General features: G+C 40.1%; 1 protein-coding gene across 3 annotated transcripts in view; it reads right to left on the reverse strand.

The window, feature by feature from the left end:
- PTPRN2 (protein tyrosine phosphatase receptor type N2) overlaps positions 1-27,851 on the reverse strand; it is a 658,488-nt gene that overhangs the window by 79,205 nt on the left and 551,432 nt on the right. For all 3 annotated transcript variants that reach the window (XM_069006416.1, XM_069006415.1, XM_069006418.1), the window contains 2 exons: positions 27,045-27,257; positions 6,331-6,525 (listed from right to left, as the gene is read on the reverse strand). In XM_069006416.1, coding sequence (XP_068862517.1) covers positions 6,331-6,525; positions 27,045-27,257 — 408 coding nt within the window. The remainder of the gene's footprint in view (positions 1-6,330; positions 6,526-27,044; positions 27,258-27,851) is intronic.

Consider the following 27,851-nt stretch of genomic DNA (forward strand, 5'->3'; position numbering starts at 1 on the left):
GGAAAACAACTGAAAAGGAAGAATTTAGGGAAAAAAAGATTGTGAAATCAATTTCATACCATGTTCAAGAGGAATGTTTTTCTCGATTTAATACTGACTCTGCAAATGTCATTATTTCCTAAGGCCCATTCAACAAAATTAATATAGAAAATGGAGGGCAACTTATTATGAAACAAATAAAAATGGAAGAATTAAAGGGTAACATGTTCATGAATAATTTTTCTGAGTTTTATTGATGAAATCTATGTAGTACATACATCCATTTATTAGATTTGTGACTCTATTAGTAGAGCTGTTTCCATATGCCACAAGATTTTTTTTCACTTGTCTTTGCAGCTTTTCTTTGCTTCTATATGTCAAGTCTCAGCTTTAAACAAACACAGGCAAATGTTTCAAAATAACTTAAACATTTAGGGAGGGAAAAAAAGATGTAAAATGAAAGGATAAACACTATTTCATCAGCAGAAGATCTTTCAGGAGGCAGCCAGCTCTGCTTGTCCCTAAAAGCATGACAACTCAGGGAGAGATGGGTAAAGATTTTCCCATCCACAGTGTTTATGTCTTTTTGGGGTATTGGCTATCCTGTCACTGAGTAACACAATACACGACAGCCCTTTCCCTTGTGACTCCTCCTGTCCAACTGTTCATGATGAAATGGCCTTCAGGGCCAAAGCCTTCTTGGGACTTAATTTGGTGAGACTTCTACAACTATTTATCCTGGCACAGCTGAAAGATAACTTGGGGTTTAGATCCACTTAGCACATGTGTAAGGAGTTTACCCTTTTAGCTAAACTTTGCCACTGACTTGTTTCCCTTCCCATGTGAGGATTTTTTTCTTCATTTTCTCAGTCACAAGCTTTTTTTAAACAGGGTATTTATATTCTTGAGACGCATGAAGAGGTATTAATGCTGGTAGAAGGAGACGGTGGGAAAAGGAAACAATATTAGGAGCCATTTAATAATCAAAAAAATGATTGTGACAAAGACCTTGTTTTCCATACCTGCACTCTTCACCTTTGTCCCTGCCAGCATTAATCACCTCTGCAGCATCTGGGTCCCCAGGCAGTGCACTGCACTCATGCCCTGCGTGCTGCTTCGCTCAGGAAATGTTTAGCATGTACATGGATTAAGGTCAAGGTGGAAAGTACACCTGCTTCTAGCACAGTGCTATCCATCCTTACATGCTGGAGCTTCTCTCTTTATTTAGACAAGTGTGTTTAGATGCCTTTTGCTCCCAATTTTATTGCAGCTTTAATAATAAAATCAAGGAATTTCAGCAAGATGTAGTACAGGATCTAGCAAATACCTTCTCTTGTTGAAATGTGTCTTCAGTCACTCAGTTCTACATTCTTCCATATTCAATTAAAGGAAAATCTATAGCTGCTATCCTATAGAACTAATTTTAAAAGGAGTTCATTTTAAAAAATGAGAGTGAGGGGAAATTGCTTAGAAACCATCAAAAAGTTACTATTCAGAGAGTACAGGATATCAATGTTATCAAAAACCCACAGATTCAATCTTGGAAACTATTCCCTCCTTGTTACCCTTCCCAGTCCTACAGCAATCCTGCCAGTGATTCAGTATCAAAACTAAAGTGGATGCAAAATTCAGCACCTGGGGTTTTCTGGGTTTGGCAGCACCAGGCACCCACCCCATGTCCCCAGCTGAGCTTGTGTCACCTTCTGGGACACAACCTGTCCCAGAACTTTGACAGCAAGTTCTCACATGGGGCCATCCTTTACTCCTCTGTGGTGATCGTCCTTCTGGTTTTACAGGCATATTGCCAGAGACAAGCAGACTTATATCTCCTAGATAAAGATTAAGCAGACTTATATCTCCGAGATAAAAGGCCCTAGATTTCAGGCTCTAGTTCATTTGTTCCCGTCCCCTCATTCAGCCCAGGTGTGAAACTTTCTTCTCCTTCTGAAAAGTACATCATCACAAACAATCACAGATTATTATTATTTCCAATACATAAAGCAGTTTCATACCCTCAGGGAGAAGACTCCTCAGACCACAGCTTATAAAAAATACTGAAAAAGACCTTTGGTAAATTCACACTTTCCGAAATTCTAATTTATGTATAATGCTCCAAATTTTGCACATCTGTCTTTACAAGGAAAATCCTGCAAAACACAGAAAATCACTTCTGCTACTGCAAATTTCCTCTCTTATATGGTATTCAGATAACAACCTCATACTGTTATCATCAGGAGCATACATTCCCTTCTTGAAGTACTGTTCTTGATTTAAAACCTCATAAAAAATTAGAATTATTTTAACCAAAAAAGCATGGTAATACACGAAGCAGATGTAGAATCCAATCCACCTTGGTGCTGAACTTGTGCTACAGTACAAACGAAAGAGACTTCTTCGTGTAAGCTGCAAATATCAACTGGATTGTACAGGCACAAAGGAGGCATCTCAAGAGAAATCCACTCTCTGCCTGATTCTCTGGAGACCTTCATAGCCACCCACTCACTTCATCAACTAGAAGGGGAATTTATGGACTCAAGTCAACACCAATACTTCATTAAGTGCCTAAAATATTGAACCCAAATTAGGGAGCCTAAATCTCTCCTGATCACTTTTAAACCCCTTCTGGTTTTCTTGCTGGACTGCAAACGGAATTGTTGCCCTATATTAGAACTCTTGTAAGCTGAAATATAGATGTACACATGAGAATAAAGTGGGTAGAAATTTAGTTCTAAGTTCCTATCCTTGTTGTGACCTTCTGAAAAATGTTTTCTTGCAAAACCAGTGGTGACTGAAATGAGGGCACACATCCTAAGCTGTTGCTCATGCTGAAGCCAGCCAGTCAGTGCCACAAACATGATGGCATTAAACATGCTCCTCTGATTACACTTTGCAAAGTGCTTGGATTTTTTAGAAAGACAGAAGCAAAATGTGCCATATGCGCCACTCTCCTGTTAGAAATGTGATGAAAACGACAGTGAAAAGGAAAAAAAAAAATCTCTGAATGTTGTTATCGCTGTCCTTCTGGGCCTCCTGAGCCCTCCCTGCTTCCTCCTGCCAACAGCTCAAACCACCTCACAGTGCTGTCAGCAGTGCAGAGGCATCGCCTTTGCTGCACAGGGAAGTGGCAGAAATGCAGGATTTTTCCTTTTGAAGGCTGGTTTCAGTCTAAGTGAGGAGACTGCCCCACAGCCACAGGGCTTGAAAGAGTCCTGGTTTCTCCATACCTCAAGCACTATAAACAATAGGCTAACAAAAAGTGGCAAGCCCTCCAAGAGAACAGTACCTGTAGCCAACCCAAGTTCCAACAAACCCTAAGCTGAGGTGACTTAGATATGACTGCAGGTATGACTGATAGCATTTTCCAGCAAATGAAACAGCTTTACAGAAATATTTCTGGCCAATGGTACCTCTGAATATGATTACATGGAGTCATTCAGCAGTCACACACTTCTAAGCTATTTTCATTAAAGTTTTTTTTCTGTTTATGAATCAAAACTAATTATTTCCTGCTGCCACTTTACACAGTAATCCATTGTTATATTTTCTCTAGGGAGATCCTGGCACCTATGAGCAATAAGGACTGAGGAGCCTTAGCTCAGCTAACTACCCCTTCACTGCAAATGGTAGAACTCAAAAACACATTTACAAACCTGTAAGTGCACTTACCCTGCAAAGCAGGGAGTATTTGCATTCTTACTAGGCCCCTTGCTAATATTTCTCATTGCTTTTTTAGGCACTGAGATATTTTTCAAAGCAAATATGTACAAAATTTAAAAGGCAAAAGGATTGTGGCAGCAGGAAATGAGAAAAACTGAGAAATGTTTTGTGTTGAATGGTATAAAAGTTGTGAAGTGGCCCCTCACTCCCCTCCACTTGTATCTGCAAGGCAAAGGGAGGAAGAGCTCACCTCTGGTGAGCTGCTTCTGTTGCTGAGGTCCAACAAGCCACATCATCCCCAGGAGGAGAGAAATTCAGGTAAATAAGGTATTACAGATATGTGCATTTATTTTTGAGCAGAACATGAACTAGGTCAGCTCTCCAGTTTCATTGTGACCCACAGTGACACAAACCATGAGCATTTGTGATCAAGTCCAATCATCTGCTTCTGTGCTGTAGCTGAGAGATGCTGATCCTTCCATGTAAACCTAAGCCAGCTTCGCCTTCGGCAAATCTTATATTTATGGTTTAACTACTTCCTTAAGTAAACATCCCACTGCCTGCCTGACCCTCCTATTAGGCTTGCCCTGATAGCAAAGCTAAATGCATCCTTTCGATACTAACACATATTTTCTTCCTAATTGTATCATCTGAGTCCATTAAGAACAATTTTTCCCCATCCTGTATGCTGCAGCACATAGGCAGACTCCCCTGAATCACTGATTTTTGTTTGTTCAGGTCAGACTCAACAAATTAACTGTTTTTACTCTCTCTGTGTGGTTTGCACTCTCAAAACACTACAACATTTCTTCACCCTTCTTTGAACCCTTACTATCCAAGATACAACATCTGCTGTTAGATAGTTAACACATGTATGAGTTCATCCAGGGTTAAACAGGACTGACTGAATTATGGACACTGAACACCAAAATAGTGATCTTGACCAACCTGACTATTTTTTAAAGTTTATTTATTGCCATATGAAGACAATTCTTTCCGGCAATTTTGCAGAAATTTGCAGAGCCAGAATAAGTGGTTCCCATATGCAACTTTCTCTCCTTTAAGCATAATTTTGAGACTATTTTTTTATGTTTCCCAATAATGTCACTGAAAACAATTTTGCTCAATTTGAAGTAGTTGAAACTGTTTGCAAATGTTAAATGCATCTTTCCATCTACATGGGAAATTTTGCTCTTATTTCCATATGAATATATTGTCTCAGAACTTTTTGAACCTTGTCTAAGAATTTGTACTTATTTTGAGGTTGGGCAACTGGAGGGAGGTCACCCCCTTCCTCCCCACCTCAAGTATTTTACTTAACTATGAAAGGAAATCAAGTGAATTTTAATTATGGTCAGGCAAAAGTGGAGCAGTCAAAACTGTAACAAATGATTTTGTCATGGGAGCAACCCTTCCAAACTGTACTTGTCTACTAGATATTAACACAATAATCAATTAATTACTTTTGGGAGGGGGATGGCAGAGATGTATTTACTCAGGATGATACACTCTGAGGAAGCATCTGGTTTAAAATCCTGCCCTGCTTTTGCTCAGTTTTATAGCTGACTCCATCAAGGCTGAAGAAGGTCAGTGATCTGGCTGAGGTCAAATTAGGTCTTTGGGTTTTGCCTGCCTTCATTCCTTTCTCCATGATGTGAGGTTGGCTTGTAAGAACTTGAAAAATACCTCAGAAGATAGTACTTTCAAATATAAGTCCAGAAAAAGAAAGAAGTCAAACAATTATGGCCCAAAACTATGACATGATGGAGTCCAATTCCCAAAAGCATGGCAAATGATCAACTGGAAAAGGTGCTTACTTTAGGTAAAAGCAGAAGTCAAATATATAAAGCAAAATAACACAGTTTTTGGTGATATTCTTCACCATCACCTAACTTCTACTCAGCTAATGTCAATGTACTCTAGAAAGACAGTAAATATTTAAAGGATGAAAATAAGGCACAAGAAATGAAGGATTACTCTACAGCTCTCCCAGCAGGACAGAAACAAGCTCCAGCAGTCCCAGCCACTGGACTCTGACTCTTACACCCAAAACCTCTTCATGTGTCCATCTTCTACACTGATACTGGTTTCAAACTGTGCTTGGAAGTAACCCAAGTTTTCCCACATAGACTCCATCAACAGAATATATTTGGATTATTTCAAACAGGAGAAATCCAGCTTGGAAGAAATCCATCCAAGGACCAAAAAAAAAAAATCCAGGCAAGGCTCAAAAGTCAGATTCCTTTCCTTTTCTAAGGCTGACAGAAACAAATTGCTCCATATCACTAGTCTTCTGTTGCCTTCTCTGCTCACATACCTCCACACACTGGAGACACAAGAGAAAAAGCAGTGAGCTGATCAGAAATTTGGCAGCTTTCTTCAGTTGTCCAAGCTGAGGTAAACATAAATTAATAGGACAAGAGGACACCACAGGGCTTATCTTTTTCAAAGCCGGCATGCGTATGTCCAAGATAAAAGAATGTTCCCCAGAGAGGAAAAAAGGTACAATGAAAAACAAATGGAGATAAAAATCCCTTTAGTTTTAATTACACACAGTTAAGATTACCAGTGAAGCTCAGGAATACTTCCTACCTGTGAAAAACATCCTTGTCTTTAAAAGCTCTTTCCAAAAGCTGCACGGGTTCCTAAAATTCTGACGCAATTTCTCATGCCATGAAGACAAAAGTGCCTTACCAGGATCATGTGACCGGTGGAGATGTCCATGTTGGACTGGACTGGCTCCTCACACCAGGACGATGTGCTGCTGCGGGCTGAGGGGCTGGGGATGGGCCCATCGCTGAACTGCGAGGAAACGCTGTTTATTCGGGAAGAGTGCAGGGGCTCCGGGCGATCAGAGGTTTTCACTGCCATGCGCTGGCGGCATAGCTCCTAGAGAGAGAGAGAGAGAGGAGGAACCAACCTACGGTTAAGAGTAATTACAGGAGAGAGTCTACTAAAGACATATGATTTACAGTATGTTTCCAGGCCTGGAAGTGTTTTCCCCCTCACTGCAGTAATTTTTGGGCGGCTGTCTGTTCTGTGAAGCAAAGCTACAAAGAGATGCTCAATGAAATTACTACACGATGACTACCCTAACCTTTCAAAAGTGCAATTATGACTGCATGCACATCTCCATATAGATAACCAAAAATCGTATTTTGAAGCCTGACTCCTCTAACAGATACATTTTTTTTTTCTCCCCCTAATATTGCCCCATGTTCTGCAAAGCCACTTTTGAACCACACAACCTCCTGAAGTTAATGGGGTTGCACGGGAGTAATTGAGAGCACTGCTTGGCCCTGGATATGCAAACTCAGCAAGCTCAAGGCAACTGAATTGATGTGCTCTCCAGTGTAAATCCTAGTTGATAGATGCCTCATTTCTCTTCATTAAAATAGCAAACTCGCAACACTTCCTCCCTGATGTGGGGCAGAGAGGATGAAGAATGACATTAACGAAGAATAAAAGCAGAAATCTGTCATTGTATTGTTTAAGCAGCTTTGGCGAAGAAAGAAAATTCAAGCTATCACACACACTAATGCAAGTCATGTTGAAACACCAAAATAGATAGCACTGGGAATACGTATTTTCAGTTGCTCTCATGCATAGAATTGGTGCAAAAATACAGAATTCTGGTTAGGTAACAGAAAATCCTGCTGGTAAAACCAACTCCTGATAGTATAAAATTCTGATTCTAACAGGATGAGCAGACCCACAGTTACACTGTCGTGTTGCAATGCTTGTAGAATCAGCTGTGGTGGTGAGATCACAGACATTGGGATGAAATTATCGTTTTTTAACATATGACTATTGTCCATGAGAGATACTTGGCTGCCTGTGTCACGCAGCGAGACCAGTGAGTCTATAGGATGTGGCCATATTGCACACGCGGCGCGGGTACACATTTGTCTCAGATTACTCATTCTGCACAGACGAGTACTAAGAGCACAGTCTCTTGCCTCAGGCTAACAAAATAATACAGGCTGAAGAATTCATACCATTGAAATGCCATGGCTTCTGTTTTCTTGTTCATTGATAATTTAGTTGCAGCCCAAGTGCCATCATTAGGATGATCTGAAAACCATTATTTATCAACTGCAATAAAATAATAAAATCTTCTTTTCAGACAGGAGCTAGAAATATAACTTAAGACTATGTTTGGGGCTTTTTTTAACCTTGCAAACTTTAGGACACTGAAGATGGATCCTAATCCATGCAACAGCAAGCATTCAAACAAACTCCCTGAAACCATTATATTGAGTCTCCTCTTGTCACCACATGACAATGATTAAAGGCCCCTCCGAATATTCTTTTCTACCAAAACTTCTGTCTTACTTACCATTAGAGATGCTTATGTGTTTAATACAGAGATGGTGTTTAATACAATGTGTATATATATAGATATAAAATATATATATACGCATGCAAGTACAAATTAAGATACACTGAGATGAAATTCATATCATTTATAAACAGGATCTATTCCACTGTCTATTACAAAAATACAGTCAATAGAAGCTTGGGAAGGAGAGATTACTACTTGTACGTGACGTCAGTTGTTGGAACAACTGTACAGAAGACTGCCCCAAATGAAACTGCTACCTGACTCCATCACTGCATTTTATATTTATTAATTTCTCTATGCCATGAAAGAATTTTTCTAATTTTTACGAAAAACAGGGGTTTTCTACACTTGTAGAAAATGTATTCTGTCACTTGGTACCTTTGTAGCTTCCTACTAACTTTAACATGAAAAACATTAGAAAAAGAAATTAAACTTCAAAAATATGTTGAATTGAGTCACATATATTGGTGTTAGAGAGGTCAGTCAAACTATCAGAATTAAACCCAGGACTTTTTAATAAAGGAAAAAATGTCATTGTATATCTTATTTTTAAATATAGGGACAAAGAAAAAACGTCTTTTTCTCGTTTTCTCTGGAGGATCACACACTTCTTAAGAAAAGATAGCAAAAGTCCACAATGACTATTACTAACCTCAGAATGACCTTGCAGTAGTGTAATTTCAAATCCCTGCTTTTAGCAGATTTTGGGAAAAGTATAGCAGAGCAGAAACATTTTAGACAGAAAAATAAATCTACAGAAAACCAAAAAGCTGCTCAGATGTTTAGATATCAGCCATTCCTAGAGGTAATGGTTTATTGGAATAAGCAAAACTGTAATAAGTAAAGGTATGAAAATAAGAGGTCTATCACATAACTGCTAGAAGGATGTGTCTTCTGGCTAGCATGCCATGTGGCAGTGATATGAATTTATTATATTCTAATAGACATCCTGCCACTTGACTCACCCCAACTCTGTGCTAACAATAGCATTTGTACTCAAACAGGATCTTTGTTTTTAAGTTGATCTGTTCCTGCTGTTCATATCCTGCCTCAAGTCATAATCCCCTGCTTTTACAAGTGGTTGCTGTGGAAAGGATTATAGACCTCTGCTAACAAAAAAGAATTGAGATCAAGTGATCTCTAAGAAATTATTGTACCATTTTTACATGAATTATAATGACAAAAGAAACAATATTATAGACAACCGGTTCTGGAATAGATTAGTCTCTAATCAAAAAAATCTTTTTCGACATGAAGGATTTAATATGTTACTAAGAAATGTTGTTTTAAAATTAATTAACATGTTCATGGTCCTCATGGAAGGTGAAGTTGAGAAACACAACAAATTAAAAAATTTAAATATGTGAAAAAAAAAAATATATACCTGATCTCAAATATTAACATATTTCTTTCCTGACATATATAGAACAAAACAATTATTCCCAGAACTGCTGTAGCTGTCAAATACCTCAAACAAAGCAACCACGTCACTGTATTCTGCTGTAAAAAATGTTTAATGTAAACAGGAAGGTCAAATCATAGCTGAAGCAAAAACACCACTGAATTTCTTGATTGGAGTTTTAAATCTCCATGACAATGGGTTTTCCCCTGCCTGTAAACAGAAGTTTTTTGTTTGAATTTATTTTCAGATTAGTCTGACAGACCTCGACAGCTTCTCCTTCACCCCAGCCAGCCCAGCCTGGGTGAGGAACCTGCCCCACCCCCACACACATCAGCGATCTCAGGACAACTACAGCTTCTGCTTCTCCAAAGCCACCTCTGTGTTAGCCTACCCATTCCAGCTCCCACTTGGGTTTCTAGCCTGGCACTGCAGGGATAACATGGTTAAGACCACCACATATAAAAGCTTTGATGCATGGGGTGTTTTGGGGAGCCATATGGGTTCCTCCAGGACATATGGACAAGGGACATTCAGCTCAAAGCAGGGAAATGCCTAAATGTGATTTGGCCTTGAGATGGTCATCAACATACCCTTCCAACAAGTGCATAGGGAATAGTGGGGTCTCAGGGCGTGGGGTATTTCACACCATCCCTGGGCACTTACTGAGCTTGCATCTCTTCACAAATGCACAAAGCCCTAGATGGCTCAGGCCCTCTTAATACGGTATTTGTTAGCAGTGCACTTCTCTGCATGCTCAGGTATGCTCTGCCTTCCTCTCCAAAATCTTTACTCTCACAAGCACTTTGCAAATCAGCCATTTACTAAACCACAACTAGAATTCAAACTTGACTAAAATGTCAAATCTTCATACTGTGAGAATGACATGAACTGTAACTCTGTATTGTCTCAGCCATTAAAAACATTTTCTAAGAATGAATTCAATTTACTGCTGCATTTCTATATTTAGCAGAGTGGCTGAGGCTATTTCTGCCATGCTGCGACTCAGTAATGTCTAGCCATTGTTTGTGTATACTTCGAGTGCCATTCTTCATTTAAAAACATCATTTACACCTAAAAAAGCAACCATAATGCATACAGTGAAAGATGAAGAAATGATCCTCCTGACCTTCAGGCTATGATCTAATGGATGGGTTGGACATAAACATTTATTTAAAAGGTAATTTGAAGTTTATGACATTATTTCCCATCACATGGGAATTGCTATCATACTGAGGCACTCACTCTGTTTTTTATTTCCCAACATTTATTATCAAACTTATGTGGCGGTCACATGCAGTATATAATGGAGAAGTAATATCACTGTATGACAAAAACTGCCATAACCAAGATAAATATTCTGTAAATAATGTTGAGTTAAATGAGTTCAAAGTACAGGACCATGATCATCTGTAGTGAGCTTCTCATTTGACACACAATTGATAACCTCAAACAAACCATAAACAGTATTCTTGGAAAACCCCCGGACCTCTTCAAAATGAGGTTCTAAAATGTCCCTAATATTTGGTTGTCCACACAGAGACAGAGAGAAGCATGAAGTGCAACTAATTCCTCAGGTACAACAAATAGATTTTCAAATCCATACATTCTACTTGTGAATGAACCACTCTGCAGCATAAATGTAGTTTATCCACATTTAAAGAAGGGCATTAGAGACTTGCTGTACCTCCTAGACAACAACTGGGAGCCAGTCTTAGCACCACGTTTTGTTAGGTGGGTCTCTGAACCTGAAGAGGTGAGAATGTCTCCTCTCAAATAAGGAGGCATCAAGTCTGTTCAGAAATGGAGCCCACAGATACCTGTCCAGGCCTGGTCTGGAGATGTGACTTGCTTACCAGCAGAAATGCTAGTCCACACCACCAGCCAGTGACAGGAGCTGTGTTTTCTGCCACACAGCTCTGTGATGCACAGCAGCCATTGCTGTCACAGGAGGGCAAGATGGCAAAAGATAACTCAGAGAAATTTTTATCTGCCATCTACTGGAAAATCCACCTAAGGAAATTGGAAAATCCATTAAAGCCACACAGTTTACTAAAACTGTTTTGGTTTCAGAGAGATATTGAGGTATATGCCCTGGTAAGGATTAAGAGTATAAGCAACCACAGAACTAAAACTAGATGTAACTGAGGCTTGAATGAGCAATACTGAATCTTTTCCCTTGCTTTATTTGCAAAACCAGAATTTGAGAGCCTCAGGGTGACACAGGACAGGCAGGAGACCCGACTGAAGCACCCCAGTTAAGAGATGGCAAACATTCACCTCAGCTTTGCAGTCACTGAAGGTGAGCCATTCCACCTCAAATCTGCCTCCAGAGGATGCTGCATACTTAATGCAAATTCTCTAAACAATATATTCAGGTATTCCAGGTCCAACCAGTGACCATGGCACATGAATCATGCTCCTCTAGCTGGTACCAGGTGCATGGTAAATGTTCAGTCCAAAGCAAACAAAAATAGCTTCGTATCTACAACGCTGTTCTTCTTCCCCAGCCACTGTCACCTCAGATCTGACTAACAGGAGATCTGGGATCTGAGGGAAATGTCAACTTTTCAGTTTATTTAGAAAAGAAATATAATTTCATTACTGCATATTAATGAAAAAAATATATTTTGTAACTAATCCCAAAATATGCACAAAACCAAAAACTAAGTCCAGGAAATAGGACTAACATTTCCATTATTTAAAAAATTTTTTGTTTAGCAAATGAAAATAGAAATCACTTGAGTTAGTCCAGAAACAAGTGTGGCACAATTATTTTCAGAGTTAGCGAAATACAAGAGAGAATAAACCTTTCCATGGATAATTATTAAGAAAATGCAGAGGCACTAAACAGAGAAATTACTGTTTATTAAAAGTGATAGCTGAGTGTACACCAAGCCCTTCCAACCTGACCTGCCTAATATTCTATCAATCAAGAAACAAATCTGCTTAAGCAGGCATGATCACAAGAACACTGTGTTCATTTTACACGTGAAACAAACATATTTCACAGAAATTTTAAATTAAAAATGCGGACACAATTCTAAGTTATTTAAGACTACACCTTTTTACAAAATGTATAATGAAGATGAAGAATATATGTAATCTCTAAGCTAAGTATAGAGGAATAAGACCTTTAAAATGCCTTTTTTTTTTGCCCCCTCAGCTTTAATACGTTTTATTTAACAGCAGTCTCATTTTCCTTCTCAGGAGGCATTATTCACAGGATGAGTCGAGGTCTGCATGTACAGCCTGGATTTCACTGTTCTGCGATGGATGCAGTCATAAGACAATAAGATTTAAAAAATGAAAAAATAAGGTAATTTTTTTTTTTTAACAAACAAATCTAGGACTATAAACATCATTATTCTCTAACTAAATTTGCTTAGTGTTACTACAGGGTGAAGCTAAAGTCATTTGGCTGCCTTTGTTTTGCTTTTGCATACTTAATATGCTTGCAGGTGTTATAAATTTAACTTATTTACTGTATTTGTAGCTTTGGGGATAATTAAAGCTTTATTAACATTTATTTTTGAGTTATTGAAACATACTTTCAATCTTTAGCTTAATTTTAGCATACTTTTCATCCAGAAATAAAAGAGCTGTTTACATACGTGGAATAATTGTATGTATATTTTCTATCCTTGTCAGAAAAGACAACTACTAATATTGGTGTCCCTTCAGGAAAGGGAAAAATGGATATGTTGGAAAAATGTTTGAGAATAATATTTTGAAAGACACAGCATCAAATGTATCATTGCACATCCATACTCTGGACAATTCATATTTATCTAGACTTGTATGTGATAGATCTTGGGAGGAACAAACAAAAAAAGAAAGAGAAAAAGAAGAAAGTAAAATATAGTTCTTTGATTGTCAATGCAGCCTTCTTCTGTCTAGTTCAGTTCACTATCTGCCCTCTTGTACCACACTCTGTATATCTGAATATAACTCTGAGTCTTGGGCCAGGGGGGGATTGCTTTGGTTGATTTTTAAATGATCTAAAAACCAGGGCTGCTGTTTCTTTTTGAGAGCATCACAGACAAATACAGGCTTGAGAATCATTCCCCTAACAAAACCCCAACGTTGATTGTGGTCTGTGAAATTAAAAATTTCAATTATTTTAGCATTGTGTGTGTTTCCTGGTGATGACTCATGTAATTATGATTCCCCTTTCCTCATGTATACAAAGAAAGTAGAGGCCATGAGGCAAAGAGAACATGCCTAGCTTTATATGGAAAAATTACTTTTACTTCTTTTTTTTTTTTTTTAATTTCTTTGTTTTATTCCCTCTCTAAATTCAAACATTTACCCAGTCTTATTCCACCAAATCAAACAAACAAAAAGCCATCATGGTCTCGTACACACCTCCAGGTGTCCAGCAGACATGAAAATTTCTGGCTTGCACAGAACCAAAGCTGCTGTCTACTCAATACAGCTTGAGAAAATTTTACTTTCATTTTTTCAGTAGCCTCTCATCAATGAGGAAGCAATCTGAATAGTCCACAAGCTCCTGAAGGAGACAGACATCTCTGACATGGCTCACATTGCCAAGGAAGACATGACAGCAGAGGTCTAATGATATTTCTCTGAAATAATGATAATATTGCCCTCCAATCCATGCCGGGAAAGCACAGGTATCTTTAAAGGATAATACTGCTTTCTAGAGGGTCAGTGAAATTTGAAGACCATATTTAGGTTACTCAGCTGGGGAATGTTTTCCTGTACAAAAATACAAAAGACCACTGACTGGAGCTGCATATGACAGTTTAGAGCCTTTCTTTCTAAAAGAGGACTTTTGTGAAAGAAGATGCCTGACTAAACAGGACTGCAGCACCCTGGACTTCACAAATAGGAGGTACACAAAGGAAGGTCGTGATTCTTTAGACTGACTTGAAAGAGTATCTTCCCTGCATGATGACATCATGGTGTCTTCCCTAAGGATTTAAAGAGACTACCTGGATGACTCCAAGGAAATCGGGGTCTGTTTCTAATAGGAAACATCTGCAAACTGTGGACCTGAAGTCACCTGAGATCTACTGGTGTAAAAGCACCCATTTTTTTTTTTCTCAGGGTGTTCCTGACAATGTCTGAGCTTTACTGGCCTTACAGTTCAGACAACTGTAATTCTGGAAGTGGGGGTACATCAGATTGACCTACCTGCCACAAAAAAAAAAGTGGTTTCAACCAATGCTGGTTTCTAAATCGCATTTCCCACATTTCAGCTGTGCCTGCATGTAATGTTTCACAAGTATATGAGTATATGGCAAGTATGAGGCTGGAAGGGAAAGATTTCTTAAAGGAGTAACCAGAGAGATAAAAAATAACATGTAAAACAAACTTCACCTTTTCCATGTTTTGTTCATCTTAACTAACTCAAGTACATGCTCATGAGGGCACAGCTGCTCCTCAATATGAATTTGCACAGAAAATTCACCACTAGCACAGCAAGAGCCACACAGCACAGTATGGGTTACAAATAAACCATAGCAACAATTGAATTAACCTGAAAGGCCATGCAGAACCACGTGTAAATCCATCATGTATTTTGACTTTGTCTAACCTACCCAAAGCCCGACCAGCTTCCAGAACATGCCAGTGCTCTTAAAGATAACTGCCACAAATGTTTCCTTTTTCACTCCCAGCGTTTATAGTTGCTTGGGGCCCAAAGCAGGCAAAAAATGCAGTCCCAAGACAGCTGTAGTTTCTCAGGAAAGCTATACATTAAGGCTGTGTAGTCCACTATTTTATTGCCCTGCAGGACTGAAAATGGGAGATCATTTCTGCTAGAAATAAGAATTCCCAGCAGCCAGCAGGACTCAGCATGCACTTCCAGCCTGAAGAGAAACAAAACAGCCCACTAGTTTATGTCTAAAAATGTTATTTTACCCCATTGCAAAGTTTAGTATTGCTTCTCCCTAAGTCTGTGTAACTGCATTCATGGAAACAGAGTTTCTAAAAGCAGTCAGAGAAATACAAAAAGAAGTCCTAAAAACTTCTAAAATCTCAAATACATTTTTTTTCCATAGAAGGCAGCCATATACCAGAGGTGATGCAAGGATAAAGGAAGTATTTATCGAGGCTGGCCATCGGCAACAAACTTTTTTTATAACATTATCTATCGTGACAGTCAAAATTGCCAGTCATTACCCCATCCTGATTTGAAAACTAAATTCACTGCTTTTCACCCATTATCCACTGGAAAAAAAAAAATTAAATCCCTCTTCAACTCTGCAAGGAAGAACAAATGCAAATGTAGTGAACAAGTGTTAAAAAAGGATCTGTAAAGAACAAAGTTGCTACTAAGTTACAGTATGTTATTATGAGCCAAATCTTTGGTAATACAGAGAAACTCTACTAAACTATGGGAAAAAATAGTATGAGTTTCCTCAAGTCTCTGAGTACGGACATTCTTTGTATCACACACCACAAAAGCCCTCAAGGATTAAAAAATGGTCAATATTTCTACACTTTCACTGTATTGGTGTCATAGGAGATACAGGAAAAAATAACAGGGATTTAATACTTGGTACGGATGGTTAGAGATACAGAGAGACCTCATACTTTGGAGAAGACAGCAACAACAGCAAAAATGCACAATTTCTCTTGGGCTCTCCCGTGTCTTTCTGTACAACCGTGCTCTCAGCTGGATCAGGGCTGTACCCTGACTGTTCCTGGCTAGAAGAGAGCTGCAGCCCTCTCCACTGTCCCTGACCTGCCCCATGGCACCAGTTCCAATAAATCCCCTGCAGCAGCAGCAGCAAGGGGTTAATGCATGTGTTTGCATTCAAAGAAAAGGACTTCCCTGGCCATTACTGAGGTTCCCGCATTTTCTTTTCCCAATTCATACAAGCACAGGGGTCACTACTCTCCCTTGGACCTCTCCACCAGGCACCAGTTTGTCTGCAAGAAGCACGATGGGAACAGCACAAGAGAATACATTCAAGGTAGACACATGCCAAAAATAGGCACACTTTATATTTGGATTATTTTAAGACCTGGGGCATGAAGCTACAGGCATCTTCTAAAACATTATTAGCTGTTTTATCACATAGAATATTTTTTCTCCTGTGCCCCTTTGGTTTTTAAGATTCCTGCTAAAAACTTGTGCCTCAACAACATTCTGCAGAAAGTGTTGCTTGTTGCAGTTGTATTCTGCTGATAGCTTTTCTTCTATTTGGCTTTTATTTTATGTATTTAATATAGCTGAAAATCTTTGCCCTGGTGCTTGGTTGAAGACAGAATAAAAGTTTTACACTTTCTTCAGTTTCTCAATTTATATATATTTTTTTTTCTTTTCTTTACTGCCACTCATTACTGTTTTAGAAGAAATAATCTATCTTTTCAATCTCTCTTCATATGAGTTTTCCATGCCCTTAATCATTCTTGTCACCTTTTCCTTGCTCCCTCTATTTCTGTGCTGTCCCTTTGGCAATGGAGTGACCAGCACTCACAGAAGCCTCCAGCATTGATTTATACCTAATTAACTTCTAAAGCCCCCAAAGAAGCAAACAAAATTCTTAGTTAACAATGCCTGCAGAGCCATTGGGTTGACCCAGACCTCCAAAAAGAAGCTGAAATTTGGAACAGCTTTCTAGGCAATCCTTATGTATGTTTTAACTTCACACCCAAGTGCTTTGCAGCGAGGTTAATTAGGAATTGCAGTTATTTTGTTCTTGGGGGTGACAATACACAGATTTTACATGCTCAAATTCCCATGTTACTACACATATCATTACCACACAGTGTATACAGAGGGAGATGTATGACATAATTCCCCTATATAAGATAAATTTACATGTATATATTGTTTTGCTCCCGAAAATACAGTCAACTCCATCACATTTCTCCTCCTATCTGATGTGAATAGCCAGCCACTGGCACCTTCTGCTGTGAGCCACTGCAGCAAAACCTCTTCCAGCAAATCACACCATTTCACTCCAATTGAGGCATTTTTTTCCCCAGAAAGCCAGAATGAACTCCAGTTGAGAAGCTGAAAAAAGGTAAAATCCAAGTTTCTTTTCCCCGTGCTGTCAGAAAGGCACCAGCATAGTGAATTTTACCTTTTCATCTTTCCCTCATTCTTTTCTCAGTAGTTAGTGGGAAAGATCAGTATGTCTCCAACATGTGAATATTCTCCCCAATACACTTGTGAAGATCAGGGGGATGTTCAGACCAGCAGTAGCAGAAAATGGGTGGTGTTGGTGCTTAGGGCTCTACTGCAGCCCGTTTCAAACCGGGCACCTCTGCTGCTGTCAGTGTGACCAAGGACAAGCCTTCCAACCTGCATGGAGTGCATGGATCCCCAAGACAGGCAACACTTGATGAGGGGAGAAGGAGTGATTTTAATCAGCCAAGGTAAGCATGCAATTCCAATACCAAAAGTGAGTTTGATCAGGATAATGTTGATCTGATCTCACTTTGGAGAGCAAGATCAGCCATTTCTGAGATCTCTTGAGATGCTGCCAGAACATGATTCTGCAAAACAACAACCATCCTATGTAAAAGGATAAAGCTGGAATCATCAAGAAGCCTGCAATTATGTCAGCTAGACAAGAAAACAGAAAAATAAAAACTGCACTGAAATTCAACAGGGTTTTATCAGTATGAAAGATTAAAAATTTAAAAAAACCTATTGCCCTGGTCAAAATCTGTGCTTGTTCAGAAAGCAGTCGTCCCAAACAACCATCAATAAAACATCACTCATTTGTCTTTAGCAAAAAGTACAGAAACTGTCCAACAAAGCTAGAGAAAACCTCATGGATTTTCTACTCTGGATAAACCACTTAAACTAAATTTGATTTTCTGCTATTCAAAAGCTATTCTCTCTCACACTCCAAATTAATTTTGTTTCTTTGAGGGATTTACTTTTAGGAACATTCTTTTACAGTCTCCCTTCTTCAATCTTGCTTTGGTTATTTGCTAAGAATACAAGTGATGAAAACCGTATTTGCATACTGAAAGCTGAGAACCTGAACTGGAATGGGAAGAGCTGCGGGAATGCCCCAGCTGAATTACAGTACAGGGACAGACACTGATGCTATGAGAGCTTAGAACCTGCCACAGCAAAAACCACAGAACCAAGTCAGGTGAGCTCTCTCAGTCCTTTATCATGCCTTGCTGGTGTGCCTTAAATCACTCAGATTGTCTTTTACTGTTCTTTAATTGCTAGAAAGTATTTAGGTCTCCGTTGTGCATGAAACATGAGAAAGAAAATACCTTAGATTGGAGGTCCCCATGCCTGGAGCCAGAGCATTCTCTCTGTTGAGAGAAATGAAATTGGGCCTCTTGTCCAGCCAACACAAATCACATCCTCAATGTCCAACTGGTTGTAGTTCAGCATACAGGCCTTCCATGGCTCTTCCTGGCCTCACGTGTCACACACCCACGAGGCCGTTCAGGACAGCACCTCTCACTTGTGCCTTTAGGAAGATTGGAGCAGCTGAGCAGCATGGCCCCAGGAGAGCTCCAGCCTGCTCTACCCAAACTTGTCTTATAGCTTATACCACAATAAAACAAGCAAAAATATCAGGGTCCCCTCTGAATATTCCACTTGGCAACATCCCTACAAGAGTCACTAGAGGGCTACAGGCAAAGGAAAGTTCAGGATTTAAGACTCACTTCTGTTCACCTGTCCCACAAAGCAGCCAGGTCCGTATGGTCTTGCCAGGGTAAAACCTTGGGTGGCTGTGGTCAGCCTCAAACCCTTCCCAAAGGTGATGCACAAACACACAGTGCAGGAAGGACAAAGACCCTTGGAGGCAAAATCTTGCTGGTTTGGGCAGGACACAGAGCTGTTCCACCTGTACAGCCAAGCACAGCACGGCCTCCCTGCAAGCGCGGAGAAGGAGAAAGGAAGCGACACAGCATTCCCTGTTCCTCTTCCCTTTGACTGCCCACTATGGGAGACTGGTGTGCAGGAGGACAAAAAGCAGTAGAAGAATGCTTTCATATACCTTACAGACTTCAGAGAATAAACTGCAACCTGTTTCTGCTCGCAGGCAACATGGTCCTACAAGAACTGACAAACATCATCTACCACAGTTCTTTATGTACACAAAATTATTTCTACTCCCTGTCAGAGGCCCTGGAATAAGATTCATCCTGGGGGAAAAAAAAAAAAAAAACAAACCAAAAAAACTTTCCAGTTAAAAACTTTAAAAAATGTATTTTTTTTCTTCTAGTGCAGCAGTCTGGAGGAATATGAAAGGATCAGCAAGGCAGATTGCAGTGTTAGCTGCTGAGCACTCAGAGAATATACAATAGAAGAATGTGTCAAATCTGAAACATGATAACAGAGTTGCTGCAAAAGAAAAAGGAAAATCCTAAACAGAAAAAAGGGTAGAAGTGTGTAGGAAAGACAGGCCTGATTATCCTCTACATTACATGGGAAAAAAAAAAGCCACTGAAGACAGTATAGTTATTCCAGAAAGAAATCGGGACACTTGAGATGATGTATGGGCTGGGACTGCAAATCAAATACTCTCCAGCCCATTAGGCAAGGCTGTGGTTATCTTTGGCTTCTTTATAACGTACAGGCACTGGGACATAATCAATTTACCAGGGGGAGAAAATCCATTGTACTTATCCAGAACCAGCCCATGCTCAGCTGGCAAACAGCCTGTGGCACCACAGGGATGGGTGAAAGGAGCTCTGAAGCGGGAGCAGACTGCTCGGGAGCCGGATCCTCGGGAGCAGGAGCCCGGACCTTGGTGGTCCAGGACAGGGAGTTAGGGCAGATAAAGCAACAGGAATTCTCACCCTGTAAAACCAGGTGGCTACAGCCAAATTATTAATAAAACTGCCTGTTGAGTGAATTTATCTCTTTTTCTTTGCCTGTGCTAACTTTGCTAAGAAACTGTGAGAAAGCTGGGTGGCCTGACCTGAAATGGTGCCAGGACCATTTGAACTATTTGATGGTTTAATTTACCAGGCGAGATGCAGCCTCCAAGTCCAGAGTACCTCTAGCACATTTTCTAAGAAATGCCTGTTCGGGTAAGGACTCTGGATTCCCCAGTAATTAAAAATGAGTCACTAACTTAATTTTACCTCCTACTATTTTTACTTAGCATTTTCTTACATCCTAAATACACAGAAATTATACTGCAAGATGCTTGGGGCATGTTTGTCCTTGTTTCACAAGACACCAAGCTCAAACACCGTACTCTTGAAAAACAAACAAAGTTGGCTAAGAGGGGAGGGTCTCTCTTTTCTCTCTGCTGCTTTGCTCTAGTCCTATGCAGAAAAACAGACAACTACTTGAAGAAGATGTTTTTTTAATGAAAATCTAGACCCACATGGCACCTTCTCATCCAAGCACTCCAAGACTTTCAGGTATGCTCATCTTCCTTACACACCTACAAAAAACCTTTTTCTCACCTGCCCACTCTAATATAAAGCGTATTTTACTCCTAAGTGTTGCTGCACTGCCACTGCTGCAGCAACCCAGGATCTTGGCTGTGAAGGTTCAACCTTCTCTGGTAAGGGCTAGTCCATTTCTCCAACACCAAGTAATTCACAGAAGCTGATAGATCATGTAGGTAGGAGAAGGCTGGAGGAGAGCCATCAGTAACAAGCCAAGTAAGTCCCTCTCCCATGCCCTGCATGGTTCCCCCAGGGCTGCCCCTGGGCCAGGCCATGTGTGCTGGAGCAGAGGGCCAGAGGAGGGACAGGAGGTGACAGGAAAGCCCTGCTTCTGGAGACACACACCACAAGCTCAAATAAAGACTTCCAGAAGTGCCCTCTGAAATCTCTGCCATAAAGCTCCAGCACTTAAGATGGGCATTTCTCATTGAACAGTATTTTGAAGTTAATTTAAATGCTGTGTTAGCAAATACACCCCTACTTATTTGCTGACCAAGCAAGTTTGATAAATTTCTGCTGATTTATAAATTCATACAGTATTTTGGAATGCTGTTTTTAACACTGCTACCATTTAACTCAATTTTATGGCTACCACAGGAAGCAAGGTTAGGGAAAAAGAGTCCACTGCCCCACAGGAATTGTGGATAGCTCTAATCAGATAAAAAATTGACTTAAATCCAGATTTGTACACACCCTGTTTTGCCTCATTCTGCTTTGGCCATCCACTGTCTGACTTAAAGGAAGTGTTTAAACATCAGGTAAACTCTTCTTCTAACTCTTCTTGAAACACTCCCCCTTTCTCCTCTCCCAGAATTGCTAGGTGTGACTACTGTGAATTCTGTGTAGTCACACATATTTTGTACACTGTGAAAACTATCTCACCTTAAAGGACAGTGGTTTATATAACAACTGTTTGTAAAAAGTATCTGCAGGTTCCTGAGAATTTATTCTGATACAAAATGCTAATCAAAGAGAGACAAAATTGTTCACATAATACACAGTAAGCAGACTTGAATGGACAACAAAAACTCTTCTAATTCATATACCACTCCGAGTATGCTTTATCACAAACAATTACAGTTTTTTCTGTAGCTTTATATAGTCATGAGATGACCTCTTTTTGCCTCTTTAAGTAAGAACACAGGAAAAGAAAAGATTAAAAATGCGTTATGCCCTTTGTTTTCCCAGAAGAAAACACAAGCAAGCCCTTCACAGCATTCCGCCTTAAGGCAAAATTTTCATCTATCCAAAATCCTTACAAAATGTATTCCTTCTGACATGTTTACTAAATACTCATGTACTGAATAACCTCATCCTCAGTGATATCTTTTGTGCTTAAGTGTAGGAGGGTCCTTGAAAATTAAATTTTATAAAGATAGAAGGTGATACTTTATGGTACGGATTATCCCCAGTTTACCAGCTTTCCTTGGTACTAAGGCTGATGTTAATTGGAATACTACTGAGAACTCGATAAAGAAGAACAGCAAAATTTTCCTTCCCCCACCCCCCCATTTCACCTAGTCCACAAAATTCCATTTCCTAAGGAGTTGATATACAGAATTACTATAAAATTAAAGTCTAATATTATAATAACTAGTTTGCTTTTGAAATTCAGTCTAGAGTGTAAAATATTAAGCCATATTAGAGGTAATGAATTATCTGTATTTAAACACACAAACCATGCCTGATGGTTAAGTAGAGGGTTTGTTTCCATCAGATCCTTTCAGTTGGAGCCTTTTAAAATATTTGCAGCAAAATATTTATTGTAATTGTTGCAAATAGTGTGCTCTTAACATCTCTAATAAAAAATACCAGCAGGATCAAATCTATAAGAGCACAGAGAAGTTCTTAGGGGCTTTGAATCCAGCAGGATCATGTAATTAATACGACTGTATTTGATAAAGGAATATATAATTTATATATAATACAATACATGTAATAATGTAGAATTTAACATATAATTTACAATTATATGCCTGCCAAATCAAGTTATTTGGACAAGTTTTTAAAACAGCTGATGATGTAATCCATCTGCACGTAACCTTGAATACTTCAGGCAGTTTAAGAAGGAACTTCATTGTGAACTATTTGGTCTTTTCCCCCTTGCTTTTTAAAGGGAGTTCTTTTGGCTGAGATGAAGGAAAATTAAAAAGAATGCTATTGACATAAAATATTAAAAGGCAAGCTTGCTGAAGCCAGCTTCAGAGCATTTTAACTTTTGCCTTTTAATTCCATTATGGGCAACGTTTTGCCGACCATTATCAGTGATGCAGAAGACTGTGCTCATAGGAAAGTTCTGCAATGCAAAGTATAAAATATGCTGATGATTTAACATGCCCACCCCAGCGTACCCCACACAGGGGTCAAAAGCCAGAGTTCAGCTGGACTCACAAATATATCACCCTGAATCAAACAGAGCATCCCTAAATAGTAGCAGTCACTAACACACACTCATTACATTAATAAATTGCTCGCTAATGGGAGTGGTGACAAGTAAGATGTGCACTTAGTGGCCCTGTTTGCCACCCGCTCCTGATGCCTGAATGCCCGCTTTTCTCTGGGTTATGTTCTAAAGTCTTCAAAGTGCATGAAGAAAATCTGCTCAGTGTTGTGAAATAAATCAAAGAGTGTCTGCTGAAAATTCCTAAAACGCTTCTGCCCTAATCTCCTGGACCAGAGAGTGGGCTCACAGAATGCTAAACTTGCTTTTCAAAGAAGATCAAAGCAATGCCAGCAACAATTAAAAACAGGGGGTACAGGTGCGCGCATGCGCGGGGGCTCCGCAGAGGCACCAAGAGCCTCCTTTTAGTCATCCCTGAATGCTAACGCTGACTTATCTAATCATTACACGTGTGGTTTGAAAGGACAGAAGATGTGTTTGTGAGGCACACAAAAACTGTCCGCCTTTATGTATAAAATGTAACATTTTATGAGACACATTATTTCCATTAATTTTGAAAAGCTCCTCAGCTACTGTCTAATTAAACGACCCTGTAGTTTTGTTGTTTAGTGCCTCAAAGATAAATGAACTTGCAATTGTGTATCTATCCTTCCTCCTGTTACTTAGTATTTCAGTAGGTTTCCCAGAGCCTACTTCAACACTTCAAGGGCCAGCTGCTTGCCTTACCCAACACCTGAAGAACCAGGTTTGGCAGCTTATCAGGAGCACTGCAGCGATTTAAACTGCCTGCTTCAACTTTTATACAGTACTGGTTGTCCTGCCTAAGACAGGTCCCTTCTTCATGCAGTTACACAAGAAACACTTGTGTTAGTAGCTACGTGTAAGGAGTGCTCGTGCCTGAGGAAGGGTGATGTTGCATGACAAGTGCTACGCCTCCAGTACGGGGGGAGACTTAGCAGCCAACCTGCTATTTCCCTGATAATCTGGCTTGTCTGTTTTCCCCTTCTCAAGCTGGCTTTTCACTGCACAAACCAGAAGGAGAAGAAAAAACCCTTCACCCCCCCCAAAAAACAGCCATGGGAAAAAGCTCTCCAAAGTTCACAGGATGAGTAAGGAAGGAGTAAAACCTTGAATGAACTCTCCTGGCTAAACTGGGTTACGATGAAAAACGCTTCTGCTAAATGCTGAAGATTTAGGTCAGTCTTGTTTATGTGAAGATATAAACCACTGACATTTTGAGAAGCATGTGAATCGAAGTGATATTTCAGTGTTCTCTCTGAATCACATTGGGCCACCAGGCCCTTTTATACTGACCAGTTTCACCCCCTTCAAATAAAAAAAAAAAAAATCTGAATTGTCATGTCTGCTGTAAGCAGCAATACACTGGAGTACTATGCTCTAAAGCCTAGTGGCAGCAGTCCCTGAAATATTTCATATTTTTAAAAAACATCGAGTTAACTGAGTAGCTACTTGGGAAACATATAACAGAAGAGAACCAAGTAGGTACAATTTTGAAAGCTGCCTGCTTCTTTCCTTCCCCCATACTAATACAGGTTACATTATTCTCCTACAAGTATCGGAGAAGATAAGGAAAAAGATAGTGGATGCCTTTCTGAGACCTAATTGATGTTATCCAAAACATGCATCACACCAGATATCCATTACATTTAACACAGCTCTACGTAAAGTGATTCTGACAATGCCAATAGGGCTCAATCCTATTTCTCTTCAAATCCATGTGAATAGTTTATTATATACAGATCCAGAGTCGGTAATTCATTTTGATAAAATGCTACTTAGAAGCATCAAAACTGCCTGAGCATTTTGTCTGCCTATACCAGGGCTTCCTACTGCTGCCATTGAAACAAATGGCAGAATTCCCATGTACTTCCATGGAGGAGAGCCAAGCTCTTAGAAACCTTTGTATTTAAGGAAAAAACATTTTTACTCCCACTCATGACTACAGTTCCCCTGAAAACCCAATGGAAATGTTTGAGAAGTCAGGTGGTTAGGACTGGGCCCAGAGGTCAGGAACAAAGAATATTAATACAGTCTTGCTATTGAAAAACTGAGCAGCAACCTCGAAGCATTGTTGTTTTTAAACAGAAAATGTCATTCTCAGATCTAAATATGAAGATTTAAAAATATATATAAATCTGTGAAGAAAAAAATGAAGCACACATTTCATTTGGTGTCTGGATTACAGATTCTTATTAAACAAACTGAGCTCATTATAAAATCAATATCAACCACGACACTCCCAGGAGAAATGGCAAAAAAGGTCACTCCAAGAAATTCAAACAATTTTCCTGCTGGAAGGGCACGATTTTAATTACAGATACTATTAATTAGAGCTGTCAGTAGGAAGATTGTCCTGTTAATTATCACAAATTCAGTTTCAAGTGTGGTTTTGGAACCTGGAGGGCTTTTTTCTAAAAAAATTAAGAATTCTTATATTCACAATTAATGGGAGAAAAGCCTACCTATTGCTTCTTCACTTTAAATAAGCCAACAGCAAGTTACCTATTAAAATCAAAGAAAAACATTTATGGCCACACTCTCATTGGCCAACAAAACTGATAAACTGCTGTTTTGTTCACACTTTATCCCAGAGAACACTCCATTTTTTTGTCTACTAGAAATGCCCTTGCTCTCACTCTGCCTTGCTTTGGAAGCCATTAAATACAAAGATGTAATTTAATGATTTTTTTAAAAAGTAAACATTACTTTTAAAGTGCAAATCAAAACCATTCCTGAAGATACTGATTGCTACAGAAACATTCTTATTTATTATTCTGTTCTTAATTCTCTCTAGACCCAGCCTGTGGAGATATACTTAATACATTACATCTTTAACATATAAGAGGTTCAGACAGACCCAAACTTTGTCAGGAAATATGAGTTTATTCCCATATGACTCTCAGCTGCCAATTTGAATCTATCTCAGCTCCAGGATACAGAAAGGCCAGAATGCCTGATCCTAAGCAGAACAAGAAAGTAAAATAAAACTTGACAGAAAAGTGCCATTAGCAAGGCCCTATGGGTGCACAACAGACAGGGATACTACAGAGACAATGTTTACACATTCTCAGATTGTTTTTCCTGGTCACACTCCAAATACTTTCAGATAGCAGACCAGGGCTGTGTGGTATATGACCATAACACATGCATTACCACACCAATAGCACACCAAGAAATAAGTGCCATATGATCTAAAACAAACTTCAGGAAGATGTAGTGTCTCTCCACCCAACACTTTTGAAACTGAAAGAGAAAGCTTGAGATTTCTGATTTATTTCAGGGAAGCCGAGTGCAGTCCTCCAGCATTACCGGGTACACATCTGCTATCATTGTTCTCCTAGAACCGGTCCTGGTTTACCTCCCATCTATCAGCATTAGATTTCATTTTATCTGAATAATGGCAGAAGGTGGCAACAGATCGGGTCAAAGGCTCTTTTCATATCAGACCCTGAAGAAGTCGATTACTCAAAAAGAGAGACATCTTCAGATAACCGTGCAATCCATTCCTCATAAATGTTAAAGATTTTTCGTTATTAATAGTGGCAGGGGTGACAGATTATGGATATTAATGTTATTTTTCTGAGAATTTCAATGGCAAGGGCTGCTTTTCTTTTTCTTTCTTTCTTCTTTTTTTTTTTTTTTTTTTTTTAATGTTTCTAATTAGGCACGAATTTACAGCAGCTACCAGAATAGCCAAGATTGATATCCAGTAGTAAAAAGCTGCTACCCGAATCCGCGGGACTATGACTGGAACGGGGGCGGGGGGGGGGGAAGCGTCGGAAACAAATCCACCCCCGCGACTCCCAACGCGAGAAGGGCCCCCCTCGGGGGTCTGCCGGACACCGGGGCGGCCCGGAGGAAGCGAGCTTGGTCCTTACCTGGTAAGCAGCGGGCGCGTCGGAGCCGGCGTCAGCCCCCAGGGCCGAGAGCTTCTCCTTCAGGCGGTGGTGGGCGCGGTGGCGGAGGCAGTAGGCGACCCCCGACGCTGCCAGGACCCCGGCGATGCAGGCGAGGGAGAGGAGGGTGAGGAGAAGGAATTTCGCGGACTCGGCCTCTTCCCCGCGCTGCGCGAGCGGCGGGACGTTGCTTTTCTGCAGGGGAGGAGAGAGAGGCAGCGCCTGAGTTGCGCGGTCGCGGAGCAGCGCGGAGGGGAGATCCCGTCGGGGGGAACACCCGGCGGCGCTAACTTTCGGCCTGGGAAGGGAGGCAAACAGAGGGGCAGGACCGCTGCCATGCCTCGCTCCGTGCCCTCCCCCCCGGCGGCTCGCACTTAACTACCGAGAGGCGGAGGCGGACGCGCTGGATGAGCGCGAGCACCGCGGAGCGCCCCGCGGCTCCGAGCCCCCCTCGCACCGCATCGAGGGCCAAGGGCTGCGAGGGGCGCAGCAAGGGAAAATCCGGTATTGTCTTTTTTTCTTAGTGAAAAATAAAACACAGGGGAAAAAAAAGAAAAAAAAAAAAAAGTAGGTGGCGATCCTTCCTTTTGTCTGTTGTAGAGGGAAGCGGCTTAAAAAACCCCCGATAGTTCCAAACTCCTCCAGATTACTATTATTTTTGCAGCAATAGGACAGAATCCTTCTAGTGCATTTCACTTGTCTCCATGTGCTAAAAAGTTGTACAATAATTTCCCCTCATTAGCTTCATTATAAGCTATATTAGCAACAATTAAAAACGCAACATGAAAA

This window comes from Aphelocoma coerulescens, chromosome 2 (genome assembly GCF_041296385.1).
Source record: "Aphelocoma coerulescens isolate FSJ_1873_10779 chromosome 2, UR_Acoe_1.0, whole genome shotgun sequence".
Taxonomy (NCBI): domain Eukaryota; kingdom Metazoa; phylum Chordata; class Aves; order Passeriformes; family Corvidae; genus Aphelocoma; species Aphelocoma coerulescens.